The 27,093-nt window shown below is 33.8% G+C and overlaps 1 protein-coding gene across 17 annotated transcripts in view; it reads left to right on the top strand.

The window, feature by feature from the left end:
• Positions 1-27,093, top strand: part of RAP1GDS1 (Rap1 GTPase-GDP dissociation stimulator 1) — a 153,861-nt gene that overhangs the window by 37,727 nt on the left and 89,041 nt on the right. For 15 of the 17 annotated variants that reach the window (XM_072755603.1, XM_072755597.1, XM_072755604.1 and 12 more), the window contains one exon: positions 25,732-25,854. In XM_072755603.1, coding sequence (XP_072611704.1) covers positions 25,734-25,854 — 121 coding nt within the window. In that variant the 5' untranslated portion in view covers positions 25,732-25,733. Of the gene's footprint in view, positions 1-25,731; positions 25,917-27,093 lie in introns of all 17 variants that reach the window. The other 2 variants (XM_072755601.1, XM_072755602.1) reach the window with 1 other exon arrangement.

Raw genomic sequence — 27,093 nt, 5'->3', positions numbered from 1 at the left:
AAAAAAAAAAGTAAAAATAAGTACAAAGGAAAAATCCTTAGGGCCTCCACTTAAAAAGATCAAGTTACTTAAAAGGAAAGAACATCAGATTAGCATCAGACTTCTCAACAGCAATATACAAAGCAATTCAATAATGGAACAGTATTTTTTAAAAATTCAAGGAATAGGAATTTTACATAGAGTCAGCCTGCTCAGTATCAAGGCTATTAAAAAAAAAAAACATTAAAAATGGAAAAACTCAGGGAACACTATACTCATTAGTCTTCCACAGTAATCTTCTAAACTCATGCATCCAGTATTCATTATCTGACATGGCTATTGAACATTTGAAATGAGGCTAGTTTGAACTTAGGCACACTGTAGATTTCAAAGACTTAGTACCAAAAATTTGTATAAATACCTCATCAACAGTTTTGAATATATTGATTACATAATCTCATTTTAAAAAATTTTATAAAATATTTACAAGTACTTGATTTCTGTTGCAGCTTTAGAGGCCATTGTTTCTTGAATTGTGGGTGGTGGCTGATTGAAGTAGGTTTAAGTATTGAGCCATCCAGTACGATATGATGGAAAATGCAATGTCATCAATAAAATCAAATTGGGTTATTCAGTGTACAAAAGGACATTCATAAGATATTTAAAATAGCTTAAGTTCATTATTCAAGAGTTAGATTCAAGGAAGAGAAAGCATAAAGGTCCCAAGATATGTTCTGTGCATTTAGTCAAAAGCAGAAATATATTTGGATATGCAGGAGTTTGTAGAAATGGACATGGAAAGGTTTGAATCTGATTGGAAAAATGAGAGAGATCATCGCAAAATATGTCACAGGCCATGAGATTAATAACAAAAGCAAGATATAACTGTGATACTGGTTACAGTTTGTCCTCTGATGTGCTTTTAAGCTATACTTTACAAGGAGCAAAAAAAGCTCTTGTTATGTGCGATCTCCAGAAGGAGATAAGCTTCCATTGGTATTTGTGATTAAAACATTGGCAGAGGATCTGGTTTTCTAACATTAGCTATAAATGTTACCATTTTGCTTCTTAAGTTTGCTAAATTTGAAAAACTTCTCATGTTCCTAAAAGAGAGTAAAATATGTAAGAGAAATGTTATTTGAAATGATGCTATATGCCAAATATATACTTAGGAAGATCTGTCCTCAGTATTTATAGTACCATTGCTGACTTACTATCACTAAGGACTACACTTTTAAGTTATTGTTGAGAGAGAAATGATGGGGTTTGTGCTGCTGTTTTCTTGACATTCTTTTTCAACAAGATGGTGTTGTATGTAACTCTTCCTGGAAGAGCTGGTTGTGGATTTTCTGTGACACATACTTGATTGATGTAACTGGCTTCTGGCTGGTGCTTCTTCTTTTTTTTTTTTTTAAGTTTTTATTTAAATTCCAATTTAGTTAACATACAGTGTTATATTAGTGTCAAGTGTACAATAGAGGGATTAAACAATTCGGTGCTCATCACAATGTACTCCTTGATCCCCATCACCTATATAACCTATCCTTCCACCCATCTCTCCTAGTAACCATTAAATTTGTCCTCTGTAGTTGAGAGTCTGTTTCTTGGTTTGCCCTCCTCTCTTTTCCCCTTTGCTCATTTTTGTGTAACTGGCTTCTTGAATCATTTAAGCGCTCTCCCAATATGTTCTGAATGTGTTCAAGAATTTGAGGTATATAAATTGGACTTTTGATTGATATAGTGAATTAGAAATGAATTAATAATACTAGTAGATGAATAAGAATTATATATTTTCAACAGAAAGGTATAATTTGATATTTGAAGAAAACTAGTTTAAAGTAATTGATTAATCTGTCTTTAGTGTCCTCACTGTGAATATAGATATTTGAACCTGATATTAAAGGTATGGTCAGTATCATAGTCTTTTTTACCTCTGTAGAACTTGATAGTCCATGATGATTAGGTTTCCTCTAGAAAGCTTCCTTACATATTTTAAATATAAACCATACAAGGTTTCATTTTTATTTCTTGCAATTCAGATTTCTAGAGTACCCATTTGGCATTGTAAGAGATTAAAGTTTCATAGTTATGTAGATCCTGAAATCTATAAATGAGACATTTTGTGAAATAAAAGTTTAATGAGTCATCATTTTTCCTAATGTCCTAATGTTAGCTTCTTTATAAAATATATATTTATTATAATTAATTGATATACTTATGTTTAATAATTTATTTTGATATATTGTGTAAGGTGAGGATCTTTATTTTTTTCTAGACAATCAATTTTCCCAGCACCATGTATTGTTTACTCCCTCTTGGTTGATGATGTTCCTTTTATCAAATAATAACTCCTTAATTTAATGTAATTGGGCCAGCTTTGGGTTTTATTATGTTCCATTAATCTGTTTGTCTATTGTGTTGTAACCATGCTATTTTAATTATATTAGCTTAATGGAGGAAGTTTCTCTTTATAAATCTGTCAAAAAGTTCTATTTTAATGGGTTTAGTATATCACAGAAATTGTGGAAATGCATTGTCACATTCCTGAAAATTCCTATGGGAATTGAGATAAGCTCTAAATTAATTAGAAAGAATTGAAAACTTCTCAGCATTTTGTCTCTCAATCTAAGAACATGTATTATATCTTATTTAAGTCTTTGTTGTGTCTCAGAGAGATGTAGTTTGGTTCATGTTTTCCGTACAAATCTCATTTTAAGTATTCCTATGTATTTTACGTTTTTTGGTTGTTGCAAAGGGAGTTTTTTCCATTATAACTTCTAAGTGGTTATTGTTGGAGATCAATTTGAAATCTGTATGCATTTTTATATTTTTATTTGTATTAAACTACCTTTTGTACCCACTTGGTAGTTAAAATAAAAGTTTAATTAGTTTTTTTGGGTTTTGCAATCCGAACATCTGCAAAGTGACATTTTTGCTTCCTCTTTCCTTTGTGATTATAGCTTACTTACTGTGTTGACTTGAACTTCCAGCAATATAGTAAATAATGGTGATTTGAATAGTATCTTACTTTAATTTCTGCTATTAATAGCAGTCCTTCTAATGCTTCATCACTCGATGTAACACCTCTTGATTTAATGTAAAAGGCTTTTTTCATGTTAAGAAAATAGTCTTACAAACCATGAGAGACTCTTAACTCTGGGAAACAAACTGAGGGTTGCTGAAGGGGAGGTGGTGGGAGGATCACATAACTGGGTGATGAGCATTAAGGAGGGCATGTGATGTGATGAGCCCTGGGTGGTATAGGCAACTGATGAATTATTGAAAACTACATCTGAAACTAGCGATGCACTATATGTTGGCAAATTAAATTTTGATAAAAAAAGAATAGTCTTAATTCAAGAATGATTTTTTAAAAAATCAAGAGTGGCTACCTTTAGTATTAATTAACCTCGAGTTTAATTAATACTAAAAATAGCATCTATTAATTTGATATTATAAAGTTTATTTATAATAAAATTATTTGTTGAGAGCATTATTACTAGAGGAAGTTTTTCTTAAGAGTGGAAAGTACAATATAGTTTTACAATCTCAGAATCAAGACCTTTTAGTAAACTAGTGAGGTGTTCACAATAATTTGTATCTTCCTTTGTCCCTCTTCAGGGACACACACTTACCTAATAAGAATTAGTACTTAAAGAATAATTAAAATCAACAATATGAATTATATATTTTAGAATAAGTTAAATTTTTAAATTTTAATTCTAGTATAGTTAACATACAGTGTTATATTAGTTTCAGGTGTATAACATTGCAACTCAGAAATTCTGCACATTACTCAGTACGCATCATGATAAATGTACTCTTCAATCCCTATCACCCTATTTCACCCACCTCCCCTCTGGTAACCATGTTTGTTCTCTGTAGTTAGAGTCTTTCTGTTTCTCTCTCTCTCTCTCTCTTTTTCTCTGGTCATTTGTTTTGTTTCTTAAATTCCACATATGAGTAACATCATATGGTATTTATCTTTCTCTGAGTTATTTTGCTTAACATTATACAGTAGCTCCATCCATGTTGTTGCAAAAGGCAAGATTTATTCCTTTTTATGGTTGAGTAATATGCCATGGTGTGTGTGTGTATGTGTGTGCTTGTGTATACCGCATCTTCTCTGTCCATTCATCTTTCGATAGACACTTGAGCTGCTTTCATAATTTGTCTATTGTAAATAATGCTACAGTAACCATAAGGGTGGATGTATCCCTTTGAATTAGTGTTTTGTATTTTGGGGGTAAATATCCAGTAGTGCAGTTATTGAATTGTAGAGTAGTTCTATTTTTAACTTTTTGAGGAGCCTCCATATTGTTTTCTACAGTGGCGCACCAATTTGCATTCTCACCAACAGTGCATGAGAGTTCCTTTTTCTCTACATCCTTGCCAACAAGTTTCTTGAGTTTTCGATTTTAGCCATTCTGACAGGTGAAAGATGATATATCTCACTGTGATTTTGATTTGCATTTCTCTGATGATGAGTGATGTTGTGCACCTTTTTATGTGTCTGTTGGCCATCTGTATGTCTTCTTTGGAGAAATGTCTGTTCATGTCTTTTGCCCATTTTTTAATTGCACTATTTGGGGTTTTTTTGGTATTACTTATAAGTTCTTTATATATTTTGGATACTAATCCTTTATCAGATATGTCATTTGCAAATATCTTCTCCCATTGCATTGGTTACCTTTTAGTTTTGTTGACTATTTCCTATGCTGTGCAAAGCTTTTTATTTTGATAAAAATAATTTTTACTTTTGTTTCCTTTGCCTCAGGAGACACATGTAGAAAAATTTTATGGCCAATGTCAGAGAAATGCATCATGCTGTCTTCTAGGATTCTTATGGTTTCAGGTCACACATTTAGGTCTTAAATCAATTTTGAGGTTATTTTCATGTATGGTGAAAGAAAGTGGTACAGTTTCATTCTTTTGTGCGTAGATGTCCAGTTTTCCCAACACTATTTGTCAAAGGGACTCTTTCCCATTGTATATTTTATTCTGCTTTGTCAAAGATTAATTGACCATATAATTGTGGGTTTATTCCTGGACCTTGTATTCTGTTATATTGATCTATGTGTGTTGTTTTGTTTTTGTTTTTGTTTTTGTTTTGCCTGTACCGTATGTTTTGATTACTATAGGTTTGTAATATAACTTGAAGTCTGGAATTGTCAAACCTCCAGTTTTGTTTTTCTTTTTCAAGATTGTTTTGGCTATTTGAGGTCTTTTGTGTTTCCATACAAATTTAAATATTGTTCTAGTTCTGTGAAAAATACTTGTATTTTGATAGGGATTGCATTAAATCTGTAGATTGCTTTGGGTAGTATAGACATTTTTACAATATTAGTTCTTCTAATCCATGAGCATAGAATGTTTTTCCATTCCTTTGCATTGTCTTGACTTCCTTTTTTTTTTTTTTAATTTTTATTTATTTATGATAGTCACAGAGAGAGAGAGAGAGAGAGAGAGAGAGAGGCAGAGACACAGGCAGAGGGAGAAGCAGGCTCCATGCACCGGGAGCCCGATGTGGGATTCGATCCCGGGTCTCCAGGATCGCGCCCTGGGCCAAAGGCAGGCGCCAAACCGCTGCGCCACCCAGGGATCCCTGTCTTGACTTTCTTTATCAATGTTTTCTAGTTTTCAGACTACAAGTTTTTCACCTTTTTGGTTAAGTTTATTCCTAGATATTTTACTGTTTGTTGTTGTAATTGTAAATGGGATTATTTTCTTTTTTAAAAAATGGGATTATTTTCTTATTTTCACTTTCTTTTGCTTCATTGTTAGTGTATAGGAAGGTAATAGATTTCTGTACATTGATTCTGTATCATAAAATTTTACTGAATTTGTTTATTCTAGTAGTTTTTTGGTAGAATCTTTCAGGTTTTCTACATATAGTAACACATTATCTGTAAATAGTGTGAGTTTTACTTCTTCCTTACCAATTTGGATGTCTTTTATTTCTTTATGTATCTGATTTCTGTGGCTAGGACTCCTAGTATTATGTTGAATAAAAGTGGTGAGAGAGGACATTCTTACCTTGTTCCTGACCTTAGGTAAAACCTCTCAGTTTTTCCCCATTGAGTATGATGTTAGCTCTTTTCATACGTGGCCTTTATTATGTTGAGGTCTGTTCCCTCTAGACTTACCCTGTTGAACGTTTTTATCATGAATGGATATTATTCTTTGTCAGGTGCTTTTTTCTGAATCTATTGAAATGATCATATGGTTTTTATTCTTTCTCTTATTGATGTAATGTATCAAGTAAAGCATTACTTTTAGTACAGGAAAACTATTTATAATTGCAAGGTTATATTAGCCTTTGAATTATGTCCATAGCTATAAATTTAGGTTTTCATGTTTTGTTTACTTTTAGATTACTCAACCCTGCAAATGTGAACTTTATTACTTACGATTTTTCTTACTTAAAGGTACTTTTACATGGATTCCTCACAGGGAGTTTTTAATGTCATGTGAATTTTGATATTTTAAGATATAATGAAGTAGGCATATAAATTCTTTTATAAATTAAAAAAATGTCTTAAATGTTTGGCCTTAAAGACTTTTAAGACTTTTTATTTTTTTTTAAGATTTTATTTATTTATTCATGAGAGGCACAGAGAGAGAGGCAGAGACGTAGAGAAAGAAGCAGGCTTCTTTCAGGGAGCTGGATGCAGAACTCGATCCCTGGACCCAGGATCACATACTGAGCCGAAGGCACATGCTCAACCGCTGAGCCACCCAGGCATCCCTTAAGGACTGTTTTAAAAGTTTCTAACATTTGGCCTTAAGAGAAGAAAGAAACACGAGCCAGAAAAATAGGCAATTGAAGAAAATTCTTCTTTTTGAAGTTTGATTTTGTATAAATCTTACTTCACATGAAACTGTAGTTTATCCATTACGTTAAAACCGGAACAGACACCACATCATGGGAATATGTTTTATACCAAGTTAATAAAAGCAAAGTTATTTCATTTTTCATTGTGACTCACTTATTATTTACTGCAGTTTTCATTGTTTGAGTTATGAATGTATGTGAATATTAATGACCAACTGCAAAATTGTTAAATTGGAAAAATGGTTATAACATTAACAGACATAATAGAGAGTAAAATATTAACTCTTTGCTTAAAGTAGTCACAGTCAGAGAAGAATAGCCAGGAAAAGAAAAAGATCCCAAATTAAATACTTGTTAGAAGCACATTACAAAGGAGTGATCTAGTTGAGGAAATGTATGGTAAGTCAGTAATATATCTTCTTATCTGAATAAAAGATTCTACATTATTCTCTGTTTGCTGTACAATTAGATCTTGACAAAGACCACAGTATTATCTGCCATATTTTTAACTGTATGTGATTTATGGTCATTTTACTCTCTTATAACAAATCACTAACAACTAAGGAAATGTGAATATTTTGTATTTTTAGTAAGGTGTAGGGTTTAGGTATAATGTTCGAGTATAATGTTCATAATAACGGACTATATAATACAGGGAATCCTTATTTCCTAATTTTTAAAAAGATTTTATTTATTTATTCATGAGAGACACAGAGAGAGACAGAGACATAGGCAGAGGGAGAAGCAGGCTCCCTTGGGAGAGCCTGATGTGGGACTCGATCCCAGGACCCAGGGATCATGACCTGAGCCAAATGCAGACACTCAACCACTGAGCCATGCAGGCATCCCTATTCTCTAAGTTTTTTAAATAGAAGCTAAGAGTATTCAGAGTCTTCTGTTGACAGATATATACACTTGGACATTTGGGCTGTTTTAGTATCACTTAAAAAGCAAACAATGCATTGTATAACTCTTTGAGATTTGAGAGAGTTCACACATTTAGGTAGAACAAATGTAATTTTTTTTTTCTCTGTAGTTATACAGGGCTGTTAGAGCAGCAATAGAGAATACTTTGTGACATTCATGATCCTGCACATCATTGATTCATGTCTAAAGTAAAAGAAGAAGTCCATGAATTCAATGTAGGTGGACCCATTAGAATATTTGTAGAGTATTCAAATACAGTTAAGTTTATACTGCCTTATTTTGTGAGAGAGACCGATAAGTAAACGTATAATTATAATTTTTTCATAAGTGCTGTAATAGAGGTATGTTCAGTGTCTGGTAGAGGTAAATATATTTACTGATCTTAAAGAGTGTAAAAATAGCTATGTCAAATCAAAAGGAAATAATCATAAAATGAACCAAAGGCAATATTATATGATCTGACTCTAGTACTTAATTCAACTTTTAAAAAATATCATTTCTTCAATGGGTTAATTGAATTGGTTTTTGTATATTTTAGAAGACACTGGAAGAAGTTATTTTATATGAACCAGAATGAATTAATTTATACTGTATTGTGCTGTGAATGACTAATAGTATGCATCTGATGCTTTTGGTTTTTAACAACTTTTTTTTTCTTTTTAAAACTTGATTGACTTGCTACCTGATTAAATCATGGAATTTTAACAGTATTACACATAATATTTTTATATAAAAAGCTTTACATAGCATTTTGTATATGATTCTGCTTATTCTTTAGAAAAAATATTCATCCATTGGTCAAAGAATACTTTTTATTAAACTACCAGTATTAAATAGCTGTTAACTTACAAACATTTTAAGTAGGTGAAACATACATTTTACAAATAAAAAAATATTTGATGCAGATGTGTAGATAAAATATTTTAAAAATTAGAACACTGAAAAAAAACTACAGCATGATGAATGTCTTTTTTTGAAAGCAAGGATTTCCAAATATATTCACTCTTTTAAATATTTAGCTTTGGTTTCTTTGTTTCTCAAATTACAAAGCTGCTGATAGCAGAACTCCAGGATTTCATGTGAGTTCAAGCAATGTCTACCTTAACACAAATGTTAAAATAGAACTCAGAAAATGCACTAGCAATAACCCAGGTTCTGTCTCAACCAATTTTAGACCTGGGCTATCCATATAGTAGCTATTGACCCCATGCAGCTTTTGAGTATCTGGAAGGGAACTAGTTGAAATTGAGATGATTCATAACCTCAGAGACAATCGTTTAAAAAAAAAAAAGGAGTAAAATGATTCAATTTTTGTGTTGATTACATGTTGAAATGATAATATTTCATAAAAATAAAATGCTTATTAAACTTAATTCTATCTGTTTCTTTTTACCTTTTTTAGTGGCTTACATTATATTTCATCGAACATCACTGTTTTATACCGATGCTTCTCAAACTCTAGTTACATAAAAAATTATTTGGAAAGGTTGTTAAAACACAAATACTTGGGTTCTATCCTCAGAGATTCTGACTCAATAGTTTTATGTGGGGTCTAACCATTTGCATTTTTAATGAGCTCCCAGGGGATGCCAGTATGCTAATCTATGGATCACGCTTTGAGTAACAAGATTCTCATATGGACAATATCTTTTTGGTGGGGTTGTAAAGAATGTCTAGGATGAATCAACAGCTATATCAGGGCTCACATAATCTATTATTTGGTATAAACTATAAGTAAGACACTGTCATACTGTGTAGAGGAATTTAATTATGAACTTTGTGCTAGACCTTTGAGGAAAAATTTGTGAAATTTTGTCAAAGACTAACTTTTTGTTATATGACTATATATTTGTTACTAAGTAAAGAGGAAAATAAAGAAAAAATTAAAAGCAACTGTCAAATAGGAAAGTAAGATTCAGCCTATCATTTTTAAGACAACAGAATTTACTTGCACTTCTACAGAAAGGAGAGGAGGAAAATCGTACTTAAAAAAAAACCCAAAAACATACAGTTATAAAGGTACAGTTGTGTGTGACAGAGAGACCTTTTGTCAAAAGTATTTGCTTTTTTCTTATTTTTCTTCATTTCTGTATTTTCTCTCTCTCTTTTTTCTTTTAGAGCGAGAGAGCAGAGCAAGAGGGGCAGGGAGGAGAGAGAGAGAATCTCAGGTGATCTCCATGCTGAACACAGCCCTATGTGGGGCTCAGTCTCACAACCTGGAGGTCAAGACCTGAACTAAAACCAGTAGTTGGATGCTTAATCAACTGTGCTACACAGGCACTGCTCATTTTTATATTCTTAAAAACAGTTAAATAGGGGATGATGAAATTACGATGGGGAAAAAGATTAAGGTAGAGAGAAGTCAGAGAAGGATAGAAGAGGCTGGAAGAGAATAGTAAATAATAATAGAAAGCAATGGGGACATAGATGATTGTATTTAAGGTTGGGAACAATTCTTAGACTGTCTTTTACTATGATACTTGCAGACCTGTTTTCAGGACCAAGAAAGGATTTATTCATGGTTTTACCTTAGCAAATAACAATAACATGGTATTACTTTAGCAAATAGTTACTCAGGCTTAATGAAGAGGCCCATTCTTTATAAAAAATCTTTCCTTCCTCCCCTCCCTTACCCCTCTTCCTCTCTCTCTCTCTCTCCCTTCCTTCCTCTCTTTCCTTCCTTCCTTCCCTCCCTCCCTCCTTCCCTTCTTCCCTCCTTCCTTTTCTTTCTGATAGCCCTAAGACTAGAAAATACTTTTTTAATATTGATCTTTAATCTTTATCATTGTCATTGCTTCTCATTGATCCTATTTCTAGCTCCTGGATAAACAAACAACAATGTTTCCTCCCTAACAGCCCTAACAGATCTTCTGCATTTGAAGATAACTATCATATTTATTTCCTCAGTTGTCCCTTGCATGATGAGAAAGGCAGTAGTATGGTTGATATAAGATGATAGAGCAAAGGTTGAGAATATTTTTTCCTACTATCTGTATGGCATGTGTATGTTCTTATTTGGAAATATTTGTTTAAGAGGATAAGATGATCCTCTTTTCTAGAGGCAGAGGTATATTACGGTTCTCAAGAGAAATAGAACCAATAGGATATATGTATGTGTATATGTACCCATACATATATGTGTGTGTGTGTGTGTGTGTAGGGGTGAGAGAGATTTATTTTAAGAAGTTGGCCACTTGATTATGGCAACTGGCAAATCTAAAATCTTCAGGGTGGGCTGGCAGGATGGAAACCCAGGGAAGAGCTGATATTGCTCTTCAAATCTGAAGGTGGTCTGCTGGCAAAATTTCATCTTTTTGGGAAGGGGGAGGTGGTATATAGTGGGGGAGTGGGAAGAAGGGGTTAAGGAGACCATCAGTCTTTTGTTTTCTTCAGGCCTTTATCTGTTTGGATAGGACCTAGCCACATTATGGAAAGCAATTTGTTTTACTCTCACTCTGTGTATTTAAATGTTAATCTCATCCAAAAACACCCTTACAGAAACATTCAGAATAATGTTTGAATAAATACTTGGGCACCATGGCCCAGCCAAGTTGACACTTAAAGTAACCATCACAAGTGGAGTATATATCCTATTGAAGTATCAAAATGGATTGTGTGACAATTATTAGTGAGAAATGATGTATTAGTATTAGAACTTTCCACACAAGAATCTATAATTGATTTTACTGGGTTTTCAATGACCTGTTTTTTAATATTCATTGGGATAAATCCCAAAATGAAGCTCCAAGAGGCAGTGTAATGGTTTTTTTTAAAACACAGATTCAAAGTCTACATTTTAGCACACAATGTTCTGTGAGGTGAGTTCATTTTAGATGCGTGTGATTTTCTCTTCCCATAGTCAAGTATTACACATCTTTTCTATTCATTGTACTAAAGAAGCAAACAGAATGTTTTCATATGGCTCATAATAACTTAGTTATGGATTGATCATCTTTTCTTTCAGATCTGTGCATGTGGGAGGGATGATATAAAGGCAAGGTAATTTTCTGCAATGATTTCTGAAGGTTTAAAGAACATTTTTGCATATGTTTGCCTTTGAAAACATGTAATCTAAGGCCTGATTAGTTTAATGCAAAGTGAAAACTTTAGTCTCTGCAAGAGCTAGTGATAGGTAATTTTACAGGAAAACTTTCATTTTTGATGTGAGAATTCTTAAAATATAAGGCAGTCTCCCTATAAACTCAACCCTCTTTTCTGTGAGAAGTAATTGCAACTATTACAGCATCAATAAATGTAACCTGGTTGCTCCATCTTTAGTATTCTATAACAGTTTATACATCCCTCTGAACTTAGCATATATTAATTGTGTATGCCTTTTTCATTTATTCAGCTACAAACTCTTTAAGGGCAGGGCAGTTCTATTCAAGTAGCATTAATTTGGTACCACCATACATTAGTTGGTACTTTGCCCTGGAGAGCTCAAATAGACAAGTAATAGATAAATTTTAATACAGTTTAATACATTATGTAGTATAGCTGATTACTAAGTATTGGGGAAATAGAGAGCTGGATTCAAGTATTATAAGAGCCAAAGTGTCACATAGAGACTGACATTTCATCTGGATCCCATGGATAAATCTGTGTTTTATAGTTGTACACTTCTTCTTCTACCTGCCTCTTCTTTGAATCTTGAATAATACCAACCATCTACTTATTCTGCTTCCCAGTTCTGGTAGCCTTTGGCTGTTGGGGAAAAGAAAAAAAAAATCACCCAGTTGTATGGAATGTTTCTATTACAAATTTAGAGTCTCTAGCCTCAGCTAGTAATGCTTTCACATATTCCTTTTTTGTAGGATATATTTTTCTCCTTTTCTGCTTAGAATATGCTTAATTGCCCTTCAAAACTCAGCTCAAATGCTACCTTCTTATTAGCATTATTACTGAATTTTCTTTTTAAAAATTTCAGCTTTGTCTTTCATGTAAATGAATTACCAACTTTGTTAGACTGTATCTTCTTTGTCTTTAATTTACAGCTTAAAATATCTCTGTGACTTTGAAAAATGACCTTACCTTTTATATGATTCAATTTTTTCACATGTGAAATAACAGGGATAATATCTTGAGTAACACTAGAGCCCTGCAAGCCCTGCAAAATTTCTGTGATCTTTATGGAGCTGTGATTGCTTCCCATTTATATCTGTTATATATAACTTCACTGTGGTATCAGTCACATTGAATTGTGATAATTTATTCACCTTTCTCTTTCTCTTACTAGACATTTTTCTGAGGATATGATTTGTATCCTGTTTATCTTTTGTTCCCAACATAGTAGGGACTCAAAAATAAATTTTTTGAATGATCTCATCTACTTCCAAGTCTTCAACTATCAAACAAGTGCCAAGAACTTGGGAAACAATTACAACATTGTGTGTGAGTATCGGAGGAGAGGTGCGAATTTAATAAGCAGAATCATCATGCTGGATTTTGAAAATATAGTGTCCTTACCCAGGTAATGAGAGGGCCTAAGGATTATGGAAGAACATTCCAAGCAAAAGAAACAATATGCATAAAGTCACAGTGGTAGGAGAAAATGTAGTTCAATTAAAAACAAACATGTTGGGTGCGGCCAGGAAAAAAAAGGGCGGAGGGATACAATGCAAGAGATGATAAATGGAAAAGGGAGTAAGGGTTCAAACTATGAAAGGACTTTTATGCCATGTGTCTTTGTCTCCTTAGGCTTCTATAACAAATTACCACTGACTGGGTGGCAGTGCTCACAGTTCTGAGGGTTGGGAAGTCCAAGTCAAGGCAGTGGCAGATTCAGTGTCCGGTGAGACCTACTTCTGATTCATAGACAACTGTCTTTTTGCTAGAACTCACATGGTAGAAGAAGTGAGGCATCTCTCTGGAGTCTCTTCTGTAAGGTCACAAGTCCAATTCATGGGAACTCTTCCTATGACCTAATATCCCAAAGGCCCCACCTCCTAATAGCATCACACTGGGTTTAGGTTTCAACATATGAATGGCAGGTTGGGGGAGGAGGCCATAAACATTCCATCTTTAGCACCCTGTTAGAGAAATCCGCAAAAGCAAATATAAATCAGATTTGTGTTTTGAAAAGATCATTGTGGTGGCAGATTAAAGGAAGTGTTGGGGGATAGCCAAGAATAAGGAGGAAGAGGAGGACAGCTTTTCTTAGAAATAAGAGATAAGGATAGGTAATGTCATAGATAAGCTTAGATGTGAAGGAACAAAATACTTGCACTCTGAATTATCAGGAAAGGTTATCTGTTGACCATGATGGAGAACATGGCATATATAGAGAATAGTAAATGTTTAGAATTGCTGGCTTAGGAAATGTGAAAGGGGAGTGACCAGAGATAAATAAAAGGATTACTGAGCAATGTTGAAGGTACAATTAAAATTGTAAAATGTGAATTTGTGTGGTACCAGCTATCATACTTAATAACATTTTAAAATTGGAGAACAGGAAGAAGTATGTGGCTGGATTCATCCAGTGTCCAGGATTGAATGGCAAGGTGAAATAGATGGATAGGGTTTTAGGAAACTGAGATAATACTAGAATTGCTGAAATCATTGATCTTTTTGTTCAGAGTAATAGGGATGAAATCAGTCATGGAAAGGGCTGATTGGGAAAAGAAGGAGTAGTTGAATGACTAGAGGTTTCAGTGAGATTAAAAAATATTCACATACTAATAAGTAAATAAAATACATGATAAAATAGAAGACTGATTAGAAAGTGATTTCCAAATTTAAGCTTTTAGCTATGGAGCAGCTCTCTAATGATGAAGGGGACAGTGCCCTGGGTGTTATGTGTGGTGGATTGTTAAAGAGCAGTAGAGAATTAGGTAACTTATTAAAGTCAGGGAATGTGAGGTCAACTTATTAACTTCATTATGTAGATTCAGAGTTGTTCAGAATGATGGCAGGAATTGAGAGGAGAGAGAACTCAAGAATAAGATCCAGTGTACTTGATTGAAATAATAGTGATGAGAACAGTGTCACCGGATGGTAGAAGTTGAAAAGATAGAAATTGGTTTTTTTTTTTAAACTTTTTTTAAAAATTGTATTTATTTATTCATGAGACAGAGAGAGAGAGAGAGAGAGAGAGAGAGAGAGGCAGAGACACAGGCAGAGGGAGAAGCAGGCTCCATGCAGGGAGCCTGATGTGGGACTTGATCCTGGGTCTCCAGGATCACACTCCGGGCTGCAGGTGGCGCTAAACCGCTGCGCCACGGGGGCTGCCCTAGAAATTGTTTTTGAGTGAAGCTAGAGGACAAATGGTTTAGAAAAGATATTTTTGAGCTAAGAAAATGCCAGCTGGAGCTCCGAGCCCTGAGTCTTGGAGTAGAAGGGGAGGAAAAGAGAGTTGAAGAGTTCTGCTTAAGAGCACTTCAATGGAAGTCTTCAGAGAAGGGTTCCAGCTTCAGTGAAGGCAGGAAGGTAGAGTTCTGGGAGTCTGGTGTTTGTATACGCTAGTTAAGGGATCCAAAGGGAACAGTAAAGAAGGGTTCAGATGAGGCTTGAAGAAGTGATGGGAAAGTTTTTTTAACTGACCATCTCACAATTATTCTTTTCCCAGTTACTGTGCTCTGTATAGCTTGGGAAATTGTCATCCATTTTCTCATTTATGATCTTTTTTTCAACCTCTCTGCTTGGCAGAGTGAATTCTTTGATTGATATTTCCCCCTTTGCTCTGTGAATTAGGCACTGTTAACGACCTCCATCATGCTTTTTTCTCTCACCATTCAGATAGGGCCACCTGTGGTGCCCTGATTTCTCTCTTAGAACATTTTGCCTTGACCTTTACCACTGTTGGTCTGTAGAATTTTTACAATTTGATATTTGTCTTCAGTATTATGGAGACCTAAGTAGTTACCTCACAATATCTGGTAAATCCAAGACTAATTTGAAAAACTTTCAGCACTCATTTTAGGGTGCTACATATTACCCACCATTCCCTGAAGTCTACAAAGAGCATTTTAAGTTTTTAGGGCACAAATATCTCCAAGTTGTAACCAAGGTCACTTTGTCAGTCTTGCTTTCACTCTCAGGATAATCTCAGGATAATTGGTTATTATGGTGATAGGATTGGGGAAGTATAACTGTGGTAGGGAATAGAGAGTCAGGGCTGTTTTTGAGGATAGGGCTGAGGTAGAAGATCATTTTGAAATATTGTACTTGGAAAAGCATTCTGATATCTACAAGATTCTATGATCCAAACTAGTTTCTTTATTCTCTAAGCTATCATGGAACCTTAAGTGGCCACAAAGGTTTTATGTGAGTTGTGTGTGAGAGGAGAGGAAAATGTATGGTGAGGATCCTAGTGATGATAACAGACTTCATGATACATCCTTTTACTTCCACTCTGTGATATCTGCTATATTCTTGAATCCTGATTCTAGCCACTCTGGATAAATGTTTTGCCTAGGCTAGCTTGGTCTCTAATACCGTCCATTCTAGTATGGACTAACAAAGCAATAAAATACAGAAAATGATAGTTTTGTGGGGGAAATGAGGTTCTAAAACAACGGATGATCATCAAATATGAAGATTTGGCAGATTGGATTAGGTGCCTCTGTACATTAAGTACAGAGTGGGATTTGAATCAAAATATTATAACAGCTTTTATACTTGTCTGTCTCTCTGAACTATAAACTCTTTGAGGGCAAGGTAAATATATATCTTGTTAGCCATTTGCCTAGGATGTGGTAGATACTTAGTATTTAAAGCTAACTCAATGCATGAATCTAGTAACTTTCCTTAGACTGGTTAGGAAACTTCACAGATGTTAATAATGTAACTTACATTATGTGTAATGGTGATATCCTACTCCTTCACTAGCATATGTTTCTTAAGGAAAGAAGTTTCTCAGGAAATGTGGTACATGTTTCCTCACAGCTTTCATTTCATGATGTATGATGTCTGTTGGTTTACTGATAGCTTTTCAATCTCATGTGTTTTAAGAGCCATTATTTAGTAACTATGTTATGAGCAGTAATTAAATCCAACATATAACTTATCCCCATTTTTTGGTAGGTTAAGGTGGTCTGAAGTCTGTTTCTCTTTTTAAAGTTTAGTGTTCTTGGGTTTTTTTTTGTTACTGCGGTAGACAAAGTATATTGAAAAGTGTTGGAGAAGTTTACTTGATTCTTCTCTTTTCAAAATAATTCAGTGCAATTGTAGTGCTAGGTTTATTTTGAATAGAATTATCAGAATTTTACCAGTTGGTTCTTTGTTCTTATTCTTGATGTCTCTAAACACAAGTAAAATCATTTATGGTCTCTCAAAATCTCTCATGACTTATTCTGTAACAATTACTATTTCAACTGACAATCTTGTATGTTATTTTTCTTGAAGTGCTTTGGCTTGTTATTTCTTCCATTCATTTCTCAGGGTAGGACTTCTTTCTTCAGTCTCCCAAACACACACTTTTTAAAATATGGAATTTATTCTATATTTATTCAAAATATATTATAGCCTACTACTCTTGTGTTACAGCATATAATCTCGTCATTCCCCCCTAATAATTAAGAACCTCTACCAAAGTTTATATAAGATTACTGATTATTTATCATTTCAGCATTAAGTAATCTGTTCTGAGGTGTTCTTTAACCTTTGGGAAATTGACCAAATTTGTTCTTGGTTAATAATATCTTCTTTTTTGCTTCCCTGTTTTCAAGTCTTAATTAATTAGTTAATTCATTCATTCAATTTTATTTTGAGTATGGTTGACACAGTGTTAGAATAGTTTCTGGTGTACAACTTAGGATTTGAGAGTTTTATACCTTATGCTGTGCTCACCCCAAGTGTAGGTACCGTCTGTCTTGTTACATGCTTTTATAGCATCATTGACTGCATTTCTTTGCTCTTTTATTCATGTGACTTACTCATTCTCTACCTGGAACCCTATATCTTGAGCCTCACTTGGCTTTTAAAAAATAGGCAACTAACTTTTAGTTCCTATTGTCTAAGACTGCACTTAAAAGAAAATATTTAATTTCCCCCCACAACACTTTAAAAACTTTTGTTTTACTTAAGCCAATTTGATTTTACTTGGATTTGTTTTCTCTTTCTAAATAAAACAATAGTAAATCACTACAGATCTTGATCAGTTCTTTGCTTCTTTTATGCCATGTCTCTACAATTCTTCTTTCTTTTTTTTTTATCTTTACTATTACTTAAGATTCTCCTGGCCCCTGCTCTTTCTCCTTTTCTCGTAAACACTCCTCCTTTGGGGGAAGCTGTGAAATTTCGGAGAGGTGACCCTCAATCTCAACCCCCAGGGTTACAGCGTCTATTCACTAAAATTGCAGGCCTAAACTGATCAATACATGGGATGGCCAATCCATCTGGCCAAGTTAATTAAATCAGATTGGTTCAGTTCATGTGAGCCATGGTACTTTTGGTCTTTATTTTGAAGTGGGGAGGAGAGGTGTAGGGAAAGAAGAGACTTCTGTATTGCTTTCCTATAAGACATGGAACCGGTACAACCATTTTTCCTCCATGATACAAACTTACCTGATAATGTCAATAAACAGAAGAGGAGAAAGTTGAGGAGAGCTCAGAGAAATGGAGCAGGAGCAGGAAACTACTCATGAAGTTCACTATACTTTCAGATTTTATAATTATGTGAATTGTAAGCTAGTAATTCCTCTATTGTAATGTAATATTGGAATATACAATAGTATCTGTTACTTGCAATATGTCCTCATATATATAGGTTTAAAATAGATTTTCTGTATATAAAATAATGCCAGCATATGGTACAGAACTTAAAAATAAAGAAAATGCTTTTATTGTAATTTTTTTATTTTACAAAATTTCAATCATGACAGTTTCCTTTTTTAAAAACATTTTTGAGCATATATTCATGATGCTAAATATTTTAAGATATTTCTAATGAATTTAAAATGCTCTATTGGATATATAGGCCACAATGGTAGTTATCTATTGTTGGACATTTCTTAATTACAACTCAGTTTGATACTGTGAGCTGTTAAGCTCCATCTTCTTTGGCCAAGGTTATAGTAATGTCAATTTTTTAAAAAGATTTTATTTATTCATGAGAGGCACAGAAAGAGAGAGGCAGAGACATAGGCAGAGGGAGAAGCAGGCTCCATGCAGGCAACCTGATGTGGGAGTCGATCCTGGTACTCCAGGATCACGCCCTGAGCGGAAGGCAGATGCGCTTAACTGCTGAGCCACCCAGGCGTCCCAGTAATGTCAATTTTAAGTGACTCCCTACTTTTTTTTCCTTTTCTATGTACCTTTTTGTTGTTTGTTTTCCTGGAAAAATAGAATAAATTTTATATCACACTGACTTGTTCACATTAGTATTATTTTGTTAAGTGCGTTTCTTGGATCAATCCTTTTTTTAATGATGCTCCAGTAAGAAATGATTGTTTATTTGGGAAACAGTGTATAATCCTATAGGCTTATAGTAAACATTAATAAAATAAGGATTTTAAAGAATCCTACTGAATCCTACAATGTCAAATCTCTTTTGCTTTCTTTATATTTTCACCTAAGGTATTTGACAGCAGGGTGGAGATGGGTCTTTTACTGAAAATATTCCTTCACTGTGTTTTACTATAACCTCATTGTCTTAATTTGCAGTGAAGAAATCCACATTTACTATCAGGACCGTATTTTGAGTACTTTAAACTTTTAAGTGAACAATTATGGTTATATACTCACTCTGCTTTTACTATAATCATTTAAACATTTCTTCCTGGTGTTTAGTTTCTCAATAAATATCTTTCTTATTTTTTAACCACAGAACTTTTAATTTTTAGCAACTATTTTATGACCTAGTTAGTGGTAATTTTAAGGAAAGGAGTCAAACTAGTAGATCTCACTGATTATTCTTTCAGTGATTTCCAAACACATAGCTTCTCCCACTCCCACAGCTTTCATTATTCCTGGAATTGAAATGATTGCAAGACTATCAGAATCATTTATTGTAATATTATAAAATGACTGTCACAACTTACTCTCTTAGTAAGACCTGTTTCTGATGGTGAGTCATTTTATAAATGGGTCTTTGTTATGCCCTCTTTCTTTTCATGACTGCATACATTTTCTTTCCTGTATCTCATGTTCCTTTTATTTGCCTAAAATCCTTATTGGAGGAAAAAAAGTTTCTCACCAGTGAAAGAAATTCCATTTTTTCCCTACCCTCTACTTCGTATACTTCCATTTTCTTTTAGAAATAATAATTTCTTCTTTGTCAGGCCCTTACTTTAATCTTCTTATACTCAGCATATTCTTCTTATATGTTTTAAATCTATTTTAAACCTGCTTCACTTTCTCTATACTTAGTTCCCTTTCTTTCCTTCAGTCACTGCCTCAATTTATTTCAAAATACTATACAGCCTTTTTCCACTCATTTGTATTACTTTAGTTCTTACTCCTGTAAATATGTCAGATAAAAATATGTCTCATAAAATAACTTGGTAAATCTAGTCAAAGTATTGTCATCACCAAATTTGGTAAATTGTGGTAGGAAGAACACTAGACTTGGAGCCAGAGAAACTGGTTTCTTCTTCCTTTTCCAATGTAATCTTATCATGTGGCCTTACTTGTCATATGAAGAAAACTGTCATATAAAGAAAAACTATAATGCTGCCTTATATGACTTTTTTCAAAATGATGAGATTAAAAATAAATAAAATGAGAATACATTTGAAATTACCTTGAAATTTAAAAAGAATACTCAATATGAATTTAAGGTAGTTGTTATATTGGTCAGATATCATTAGAAAGATTGGATGGCTTTTAATCTGCTGTCTTTAAGTGAAGACACAGAGTCTGAGCTGGAATTACCTAAAGTGTGTGTGTGTGGGGGGGTGGCATTTCAGATGGGAAATGTGCAGTAAGGAGGTATAAAATAAGATTAATTTGGATTATTACAAGTGATTAGTATGGCTAGAGTGTAGGATGTCAGTGAGGGAGCATCAGGAAACAGGTTGGGAAATATGATGGATGTGCTTGACTGTTTCATTAAATGTTATGGTTGATGATTTGAAGATTGAAGTAGAGGAGTGACATGAAATTTATATTTCTAGAAGTTTATCTTGTTATTACTGTAGGTAACAGATGGGGGATGGGAGCTGAAGTTAGGGAGACTCTTGAGGAGGCTATTGGATTTAATGAAAGTCAGAACTGAGAACCTGAAGTAATGTGGATATAGAAAAGCAGATACAAAAGATGCTAGTGAGATGGAATCTATGGAACCTGCACTCTGATTAAATGTGGGTGGTAGAAAGGCATTTACTAAAAGTAACAAGTTTATAATCATTCTAGGGTTTCTGGCTTAGATGGGTTCCCCGCCATTCACTGAGATAGAGACTAGAATGAATTTAAGGGAAAGGGATAAATTTGATTTTTGGAGTATTAAATTTTACATATCTATGGCATATCCAAGTGCAAGTTCTTTGTTTTCAGTTGGATAAAAGAAGAGAGGATTTGGAACTTGTCTGTGTGGTAGTATACACACATATGATGAAATGATGCCCTGCATTTGGGTCAAATCACCTAGACACAGGGCCAGGTCTTTTTTTTAAACCATATTCTAAAAATCCACCCTTTGAGAAGTAATACATAGTTCCCTAGGAAAGGAGACACATGGCCCTTTGAGTCATGAGTCATATTCTTGGTCCTTGCAGTCAATCCGAAATCTGCGTCTTTTCTTCATAGTCTGTCATAAGGATCGCTTGGACATGTAATGTAAAGATATCGGCTCTTTAATTGTTCATATAACTTTAAGTAAAACTTCAAACACTTTTTATTACTCTAAAACAATACTATCTAATCTAAATACATTTTTAATCTAATAGCGTTACAGTAATAGCAGTCATTATTTTTGTTTTTCTAACTTAGAGTTTAAATTGGTTATCAGATGCATTCCATTAATTTATTCTCGTGTAGTCTATCTGCTGACATCATAAATTCAGCTTGTCTTAGTAATGTACCTGAAAAGTGTTTAATTGTAAAGCCAGTTATTTTAACTTATTTACTTAGCAGCTTTTTTGGGAACTTTAGTCTTTCTAGAAGAAATTATTGGTTCCTTCTGATTCCACTTCTTCTCTCCTCCTGGGTTATTTATTGGCCTTGATAAGTTATATGAGTACTTCTTTTAACTTCTCCTATATGGCATTGTATGGCATTGACATTGTGGCCTGGCTTCTTGATTTACTCTTCTTTCAAGTTTCTCTGACCCAATTGCCCACTTTTCTCTTGTTCTTTCTGTCACTGGCAGTTTCATAACTAAGTTGCCTCCTTGCCATCAAGGAGGTTAGGTGGAGTGTGAACATAGGACTACAGGGACAGAATGAGTGCTTGCAGAACTGCAAGGCCACAGTGATGGATGGATATGACTCCTGTAGTTGCTCCCACAGACACTACTGTTGAGTAGCAATTGTCCTTCATATATGGCTTCTTCAAAATTCAAGGACTGTCAGCTGCTTATAATTTGTAGGCATACTCAAACATTTTTATGACTGCACCTAAATGTGAAGGAGGAGAAAGATACTGAATTGATTCCTACATACCTTTAAAAGGAGTGTAGTTAAAATGTCAATAGTAGTCTGGCTAAAGATAATAAAAAGTCTCCCTGGGTTTGTTTTGTTTTGTTTTGTTTTGTTTTGTTTGTTTGTTTGTTGTTTTTAAGACTCCTGATCACAGTGTGTGATTTGTTTACAAGTAGCCAGTCATTTAGATTGCAAATACTAACCGCTGACTACTTCTTAAAGTTCTTTTAAAATTATTTCAAGAGTACTCAGAGATATCTGAGAATATCTTTTAGTTCACAGATAAATATACATTTTGAGATGCAGTAGAATGCCAGTGCAGGAAGTATGTATGAAATGAAGGCTGCAACTTTATAATTATTTATTGTACAGAGGCATTTTAGTGATATGCAGTATTTGGTTATGTTTTTATGCCAAGGAAAGAAGATAATTCCCAGCTGTTTAATTTGTATTTGAAACTTACTCAGGAATCCACATGCTAGGAGGTTAATAGAATTACTGTTAGATTTTTCTAAATTGTAAATCAGATTTATATGAAAAAAATGGATAATGTTTTTCCCTTTTAATTTCTCTGACAGTAGCATTAAAAAAGTACCATTCCAAATCTTTATCTTATTACAACTATTTTCCCAATTCCTTGGATTGTAACCTGTGGCAGTTCTCATAAGAATGTAAGGGGGTTTTGTTCTCTTTTTCCTCCGTTGCCCCTGGTAGTTGAGCTTTGATGTTAAGTCATTCTTTCAGTTATGGTTAAAATGAGACATGCATGGGTGATTTTCACTTAACTGCTCGCCTCCACACACACACACAAATGCCTCAGCGTCACATCTAATCGTGATTCATGCCTTATGCCAGACTCTTGCTGTCATCCTAGCATCAGCAGATGGTGGGACAGGACCCCTGGGGCAGTGTGCCCCAGCATTCTGGGGTTGAACATCTTCTGGTAGCAATGGTCAGAAAAGCAAGGGTTTTTATATGGCAATTGAGTTCAGTTATTTTTTGTTTCTTCCAGGGGTAGGGGGATCAATTAATGGAAATTTGGTGTCCAGTTTTCAGGTAGTACCTTAAAAACTTATTTTTTAGCCAAGAAACGAAAGCAAATGTCACATTGCATTTTATAAATATGCTTGCCAAAAGGACAGCTCCTGTGTTTAAGTGCCACCATGGGTAGTTTATGTTTGTAATAATCTGAACTATAAGAAACATAGTAAAAAGCTACACACAGAAGGGGAGGTTTCCTCTATTCATGGGTAAGTAAGTTTTCTGTTCTTAAAAAGAAAAATACACACACACATACATACACACACACCAGTGGATGCCAGGTAACACACATGTTGATTTGTTAGTGTCAAAAAATCTGAAGTTGCTATTTATGTTCTGTGATTAGGATGATAGTAACTTTAGACAAGTTTACTTCATCTTTCTGGGCTCTGTTTCTTCACCTAATAAATAAGGCTGTTATAAAGAATCTTGAAAATATCTTTTTTATTATACTACATAAATATAAGAAACTAAAATAGTATTAGCTGTATGAAAATGTACTAGGCTTATGATAGTAGCAGGAAGTGCATGGGTGGAGTTTCAACATTGGATAATCTTGGTTGTTTGATCTGTAGTACTAATGTCACAGGTGAGCACCCACATATAACCAGTTGCAAATAACCTTTTTTTAAGGTAATAAATCAATGGAAGTATATTTTTCCATATAATTTTCTATTTCTTCAATTTTCTATTTCTTCATTATTATTTTCTATTTCCATATAATTTTCTATTTCTTCCATAATTTTCTATTTCTTCAAATTTTCTAATCTTTCTATTTCTCATATTTCTATTTCTATTTCTTCTTCCATATAATCTTCTATTTCTTCTTTCTATTTCTTTTCTATTTCTATTTCTTTCTGTTTACTATTTCTTCATAGTTCTAGCTTCTCCTGATGATGTTAAAAGAATATTAAGGTTCTTTAGCTCAGAATCCTGCATAGTCAACGGTGCATCGAACAGTGGTTTTTAATTTTTTTGACCAGATATATAATTAGAGATGAATTTTACATAGAGTAGTACATGGGCATACACATAGTTCAAACTAAAGTTGCTTTGTTTTACCTTACTGTGGGCAAATTTTTTTCCTACTCTTTTATTGTAGCAGATGTTAATTCTGTTTCTCTCTTTAACAAATTACTGGTTCTTGTTCACCAAGCCAGAATTCCTAATGGACTGGGACCCACAATTTGAAGAACACTATACTAAGTAATCAGCACTTACTATAAAGAGTCTAGGGGATAGACTCTCAAATTATTAAAAATGATTTTCCTAATTCTCTCTTGATCACATCAGCTCCCATTTACTTAACAAGCAGTCTGCAGAGTTCCCTCTTGTTTTTATGTATATCCAAAGGATGTAAAGGATACAAAGGACTGAATTTAAATTGGATTTAAGTTTTACTGAGCTTTATAACTCTATCTTTAAACACATGCCATTCCTCTTCATTGTTCAGAATCAAATAGTAATTTTAAATTTTATTTCCTTGAGTTTTTCTTTACTTCCATCATCATTCCCGTGTTTTATTGTCTTTTATTAGGTCATGCTTTCAATAGCAGGTACATGAGTGGCTTGATTTCATAGAAAGTATATTTGTATTTTAACAAAGAAGAGAAGAAAAGAAGTAGGGGACTTTTAAATTTCTATATCAACAAATAGAATTCTGAATACTATGGCCTCATTGCTGTTTACTATTTCTCTTCTTCATTAGTGGTTATTTGGATGAGTTCTATGAAAAACACAGTAGTTATTAGAACTTTATAGTCTCCTCTGTATGATCCCATATAAAATGACATTAGGTGGGTTTTTTGTTCATTTAATTGCTATTAAAAATTGCTATAGCTGGATGCCTAGGTGGCTCAGTGGTTGAGTGTCTGCCTTCAGCTCAGGGTGTGATCCTGGGACCCTGGGATCATGTCCCTCATCAGGATACCTGAAGGGAGCCTGCCTCTCCCTCTGCCTATTTTTCTGCCCCTTTCTGTGTGTCTCTCATGGATAAATAAATAAAATCTTTTTAAAAATTGCTATAGCATGTAGGAAACCATAGAAATCATATATATAATGATATGCCATTAAGAATTCAGAAGGGAAGTAGAACAAAAGCATTCCTAGTCTGAATAGACTAAGCTGGAACTAACATTAAAACATAAATATGGTGTGCAAATGGTATATTCAGAAATGATTTCTTTATAATTTGACTTTAGATTGACAAAACATTGTATTATAAAGTGGTTTGTGCAAATAAAACCTCAAGATAAAAGCTGCTTGTTGAATTGATGATTATAAATATATTTATATAAATGTATATATTTGAATGTATATTGAACTAATTTCTGTTATGGATAGTGCAAATTCTTGAAAACTTTATTGTAGATTAAGTTGTCAGTATTAGTGTTGAAGATTTTTGCTAAAGTTCTTTGTGTGTGTCTCTTTCAGATATGGAAACGAGTGAAAAAATCCAAGGAAGTGGAATACTTCAGCTGTTTGCAAGTCTGTTGATTCCACAGTCTTCCTGCACAGCCAAAGTAGCTAACATCATAGCAGAAGTAGCCAAAAATGGTGAGGTTTTCCTCAAGAGCTTTTCTGCTGGGAACATCTTCAGTTTTACACCTCACTTGTCAGTATGTTTTATTAATTTATGTTTTAATTTTGTAGATTAGACATTGTCCATTTCTTTCTATTTCTTTTTCACTTTTTTTCCCATATAATTGTTTAAAATGACTATAGTTATAGTCATTCTGTTCATACATTTCCATTCCTTCGAAGTAGAATTAAAGGAAAGTGTTGCTAGTTCCTGCCACACATGTGTCATGTATTACTTTGTTAAGAGGATTCTTGAGCTCACCATAGAGTCATTCATCTTCATTGTCACAGGAGAGCTCACCTTTTGCAGTGTGTATGTTGATTTGTATTATACCCAGGTAAACTCTCTCTCTCTCTCTCTCTGTCTGTCTTTTTTTTTTTTTTTTTTTTTTGGTCTGGCCTCTTCTACTAACATTGGTACTTGACTGCAGCAATGCAGCTGGAATATATGTTCTGTTTTCTGCACCTACCTACGTGGGACATGTTTATTTCTTAAATCTCCATGTAAGAATACTATGGAAAAACAAAAATATCAGCAAAGCTTAGATTATATAATAGCTAATCCATCCTATTAGAGATGGTTTCTATCCAGGGAGAGATTCTTTGGAAGAGTTGTATTTTAGCAGAAGTATTTGCACATGATTTTAATTTAGTTTGAGAAAGCCACTGACTTCTTAAAGCAGTTTTTAAGCAGAAGGAAAAGCCATACTTAATGTAATATCTTTAATGTGCTTCAATTTTCAAAGTTTGATACTAGTTTTAGGACTTTTAGTAATTTACATATTTTATACTTTAAAGAAGAAAAAGTTAAAAAAATTCTGGCTTCATTTGTGTAATCAGTATGGTAGATGGCATTGTAAAGTAACAGTATGTGGTGTTTTTGATCCAGTAAAACAACTTGCTCATGTGTGTTACCAAAAAAAAAAATTGAAGTGAAAATTTTTTCATTTGTTTAGAGGTTCTCAAAATGTCTTTCAAATTCCAATGAAGTTCTGTATCGGTAAATTTTTTTTGGTCCCTAGATGTCTAAGCTACTGTAATTATAGTCACTATGCTGTGCTTGGATTAAGTTGGTCATAACTGTTGAGATTCTTAGTGGTTTGGGAATATTTCGTGTACTTCAAGAAGATTTGAGCTGCTCTGAATAGACAGTGGTGATTACCTTGAGATGACAAAGAACTCGTGAAGCAGGTCTAGTTTGAGAATGGAACACCT

This window comes from Vulpes vulpes, chromosome 4 (assembly GCF_048418805.1).
Source record: "Vulpes vulpes isolate BD-2025 chromosome 4, VulVul3, whole genome shotgun sequence".
NCBI classification, from domain to species: domain Eukaryota; kingdom Metazoa; phylum Chordata; class Mammalia; order Carnivora; family Canidae; genus Vulpes; species Vulpes vulpes.
Note: the sequence above shows the minus strand (reverse complement) of the source record. Positions and strands in the feature narration are given on the sequence as shown.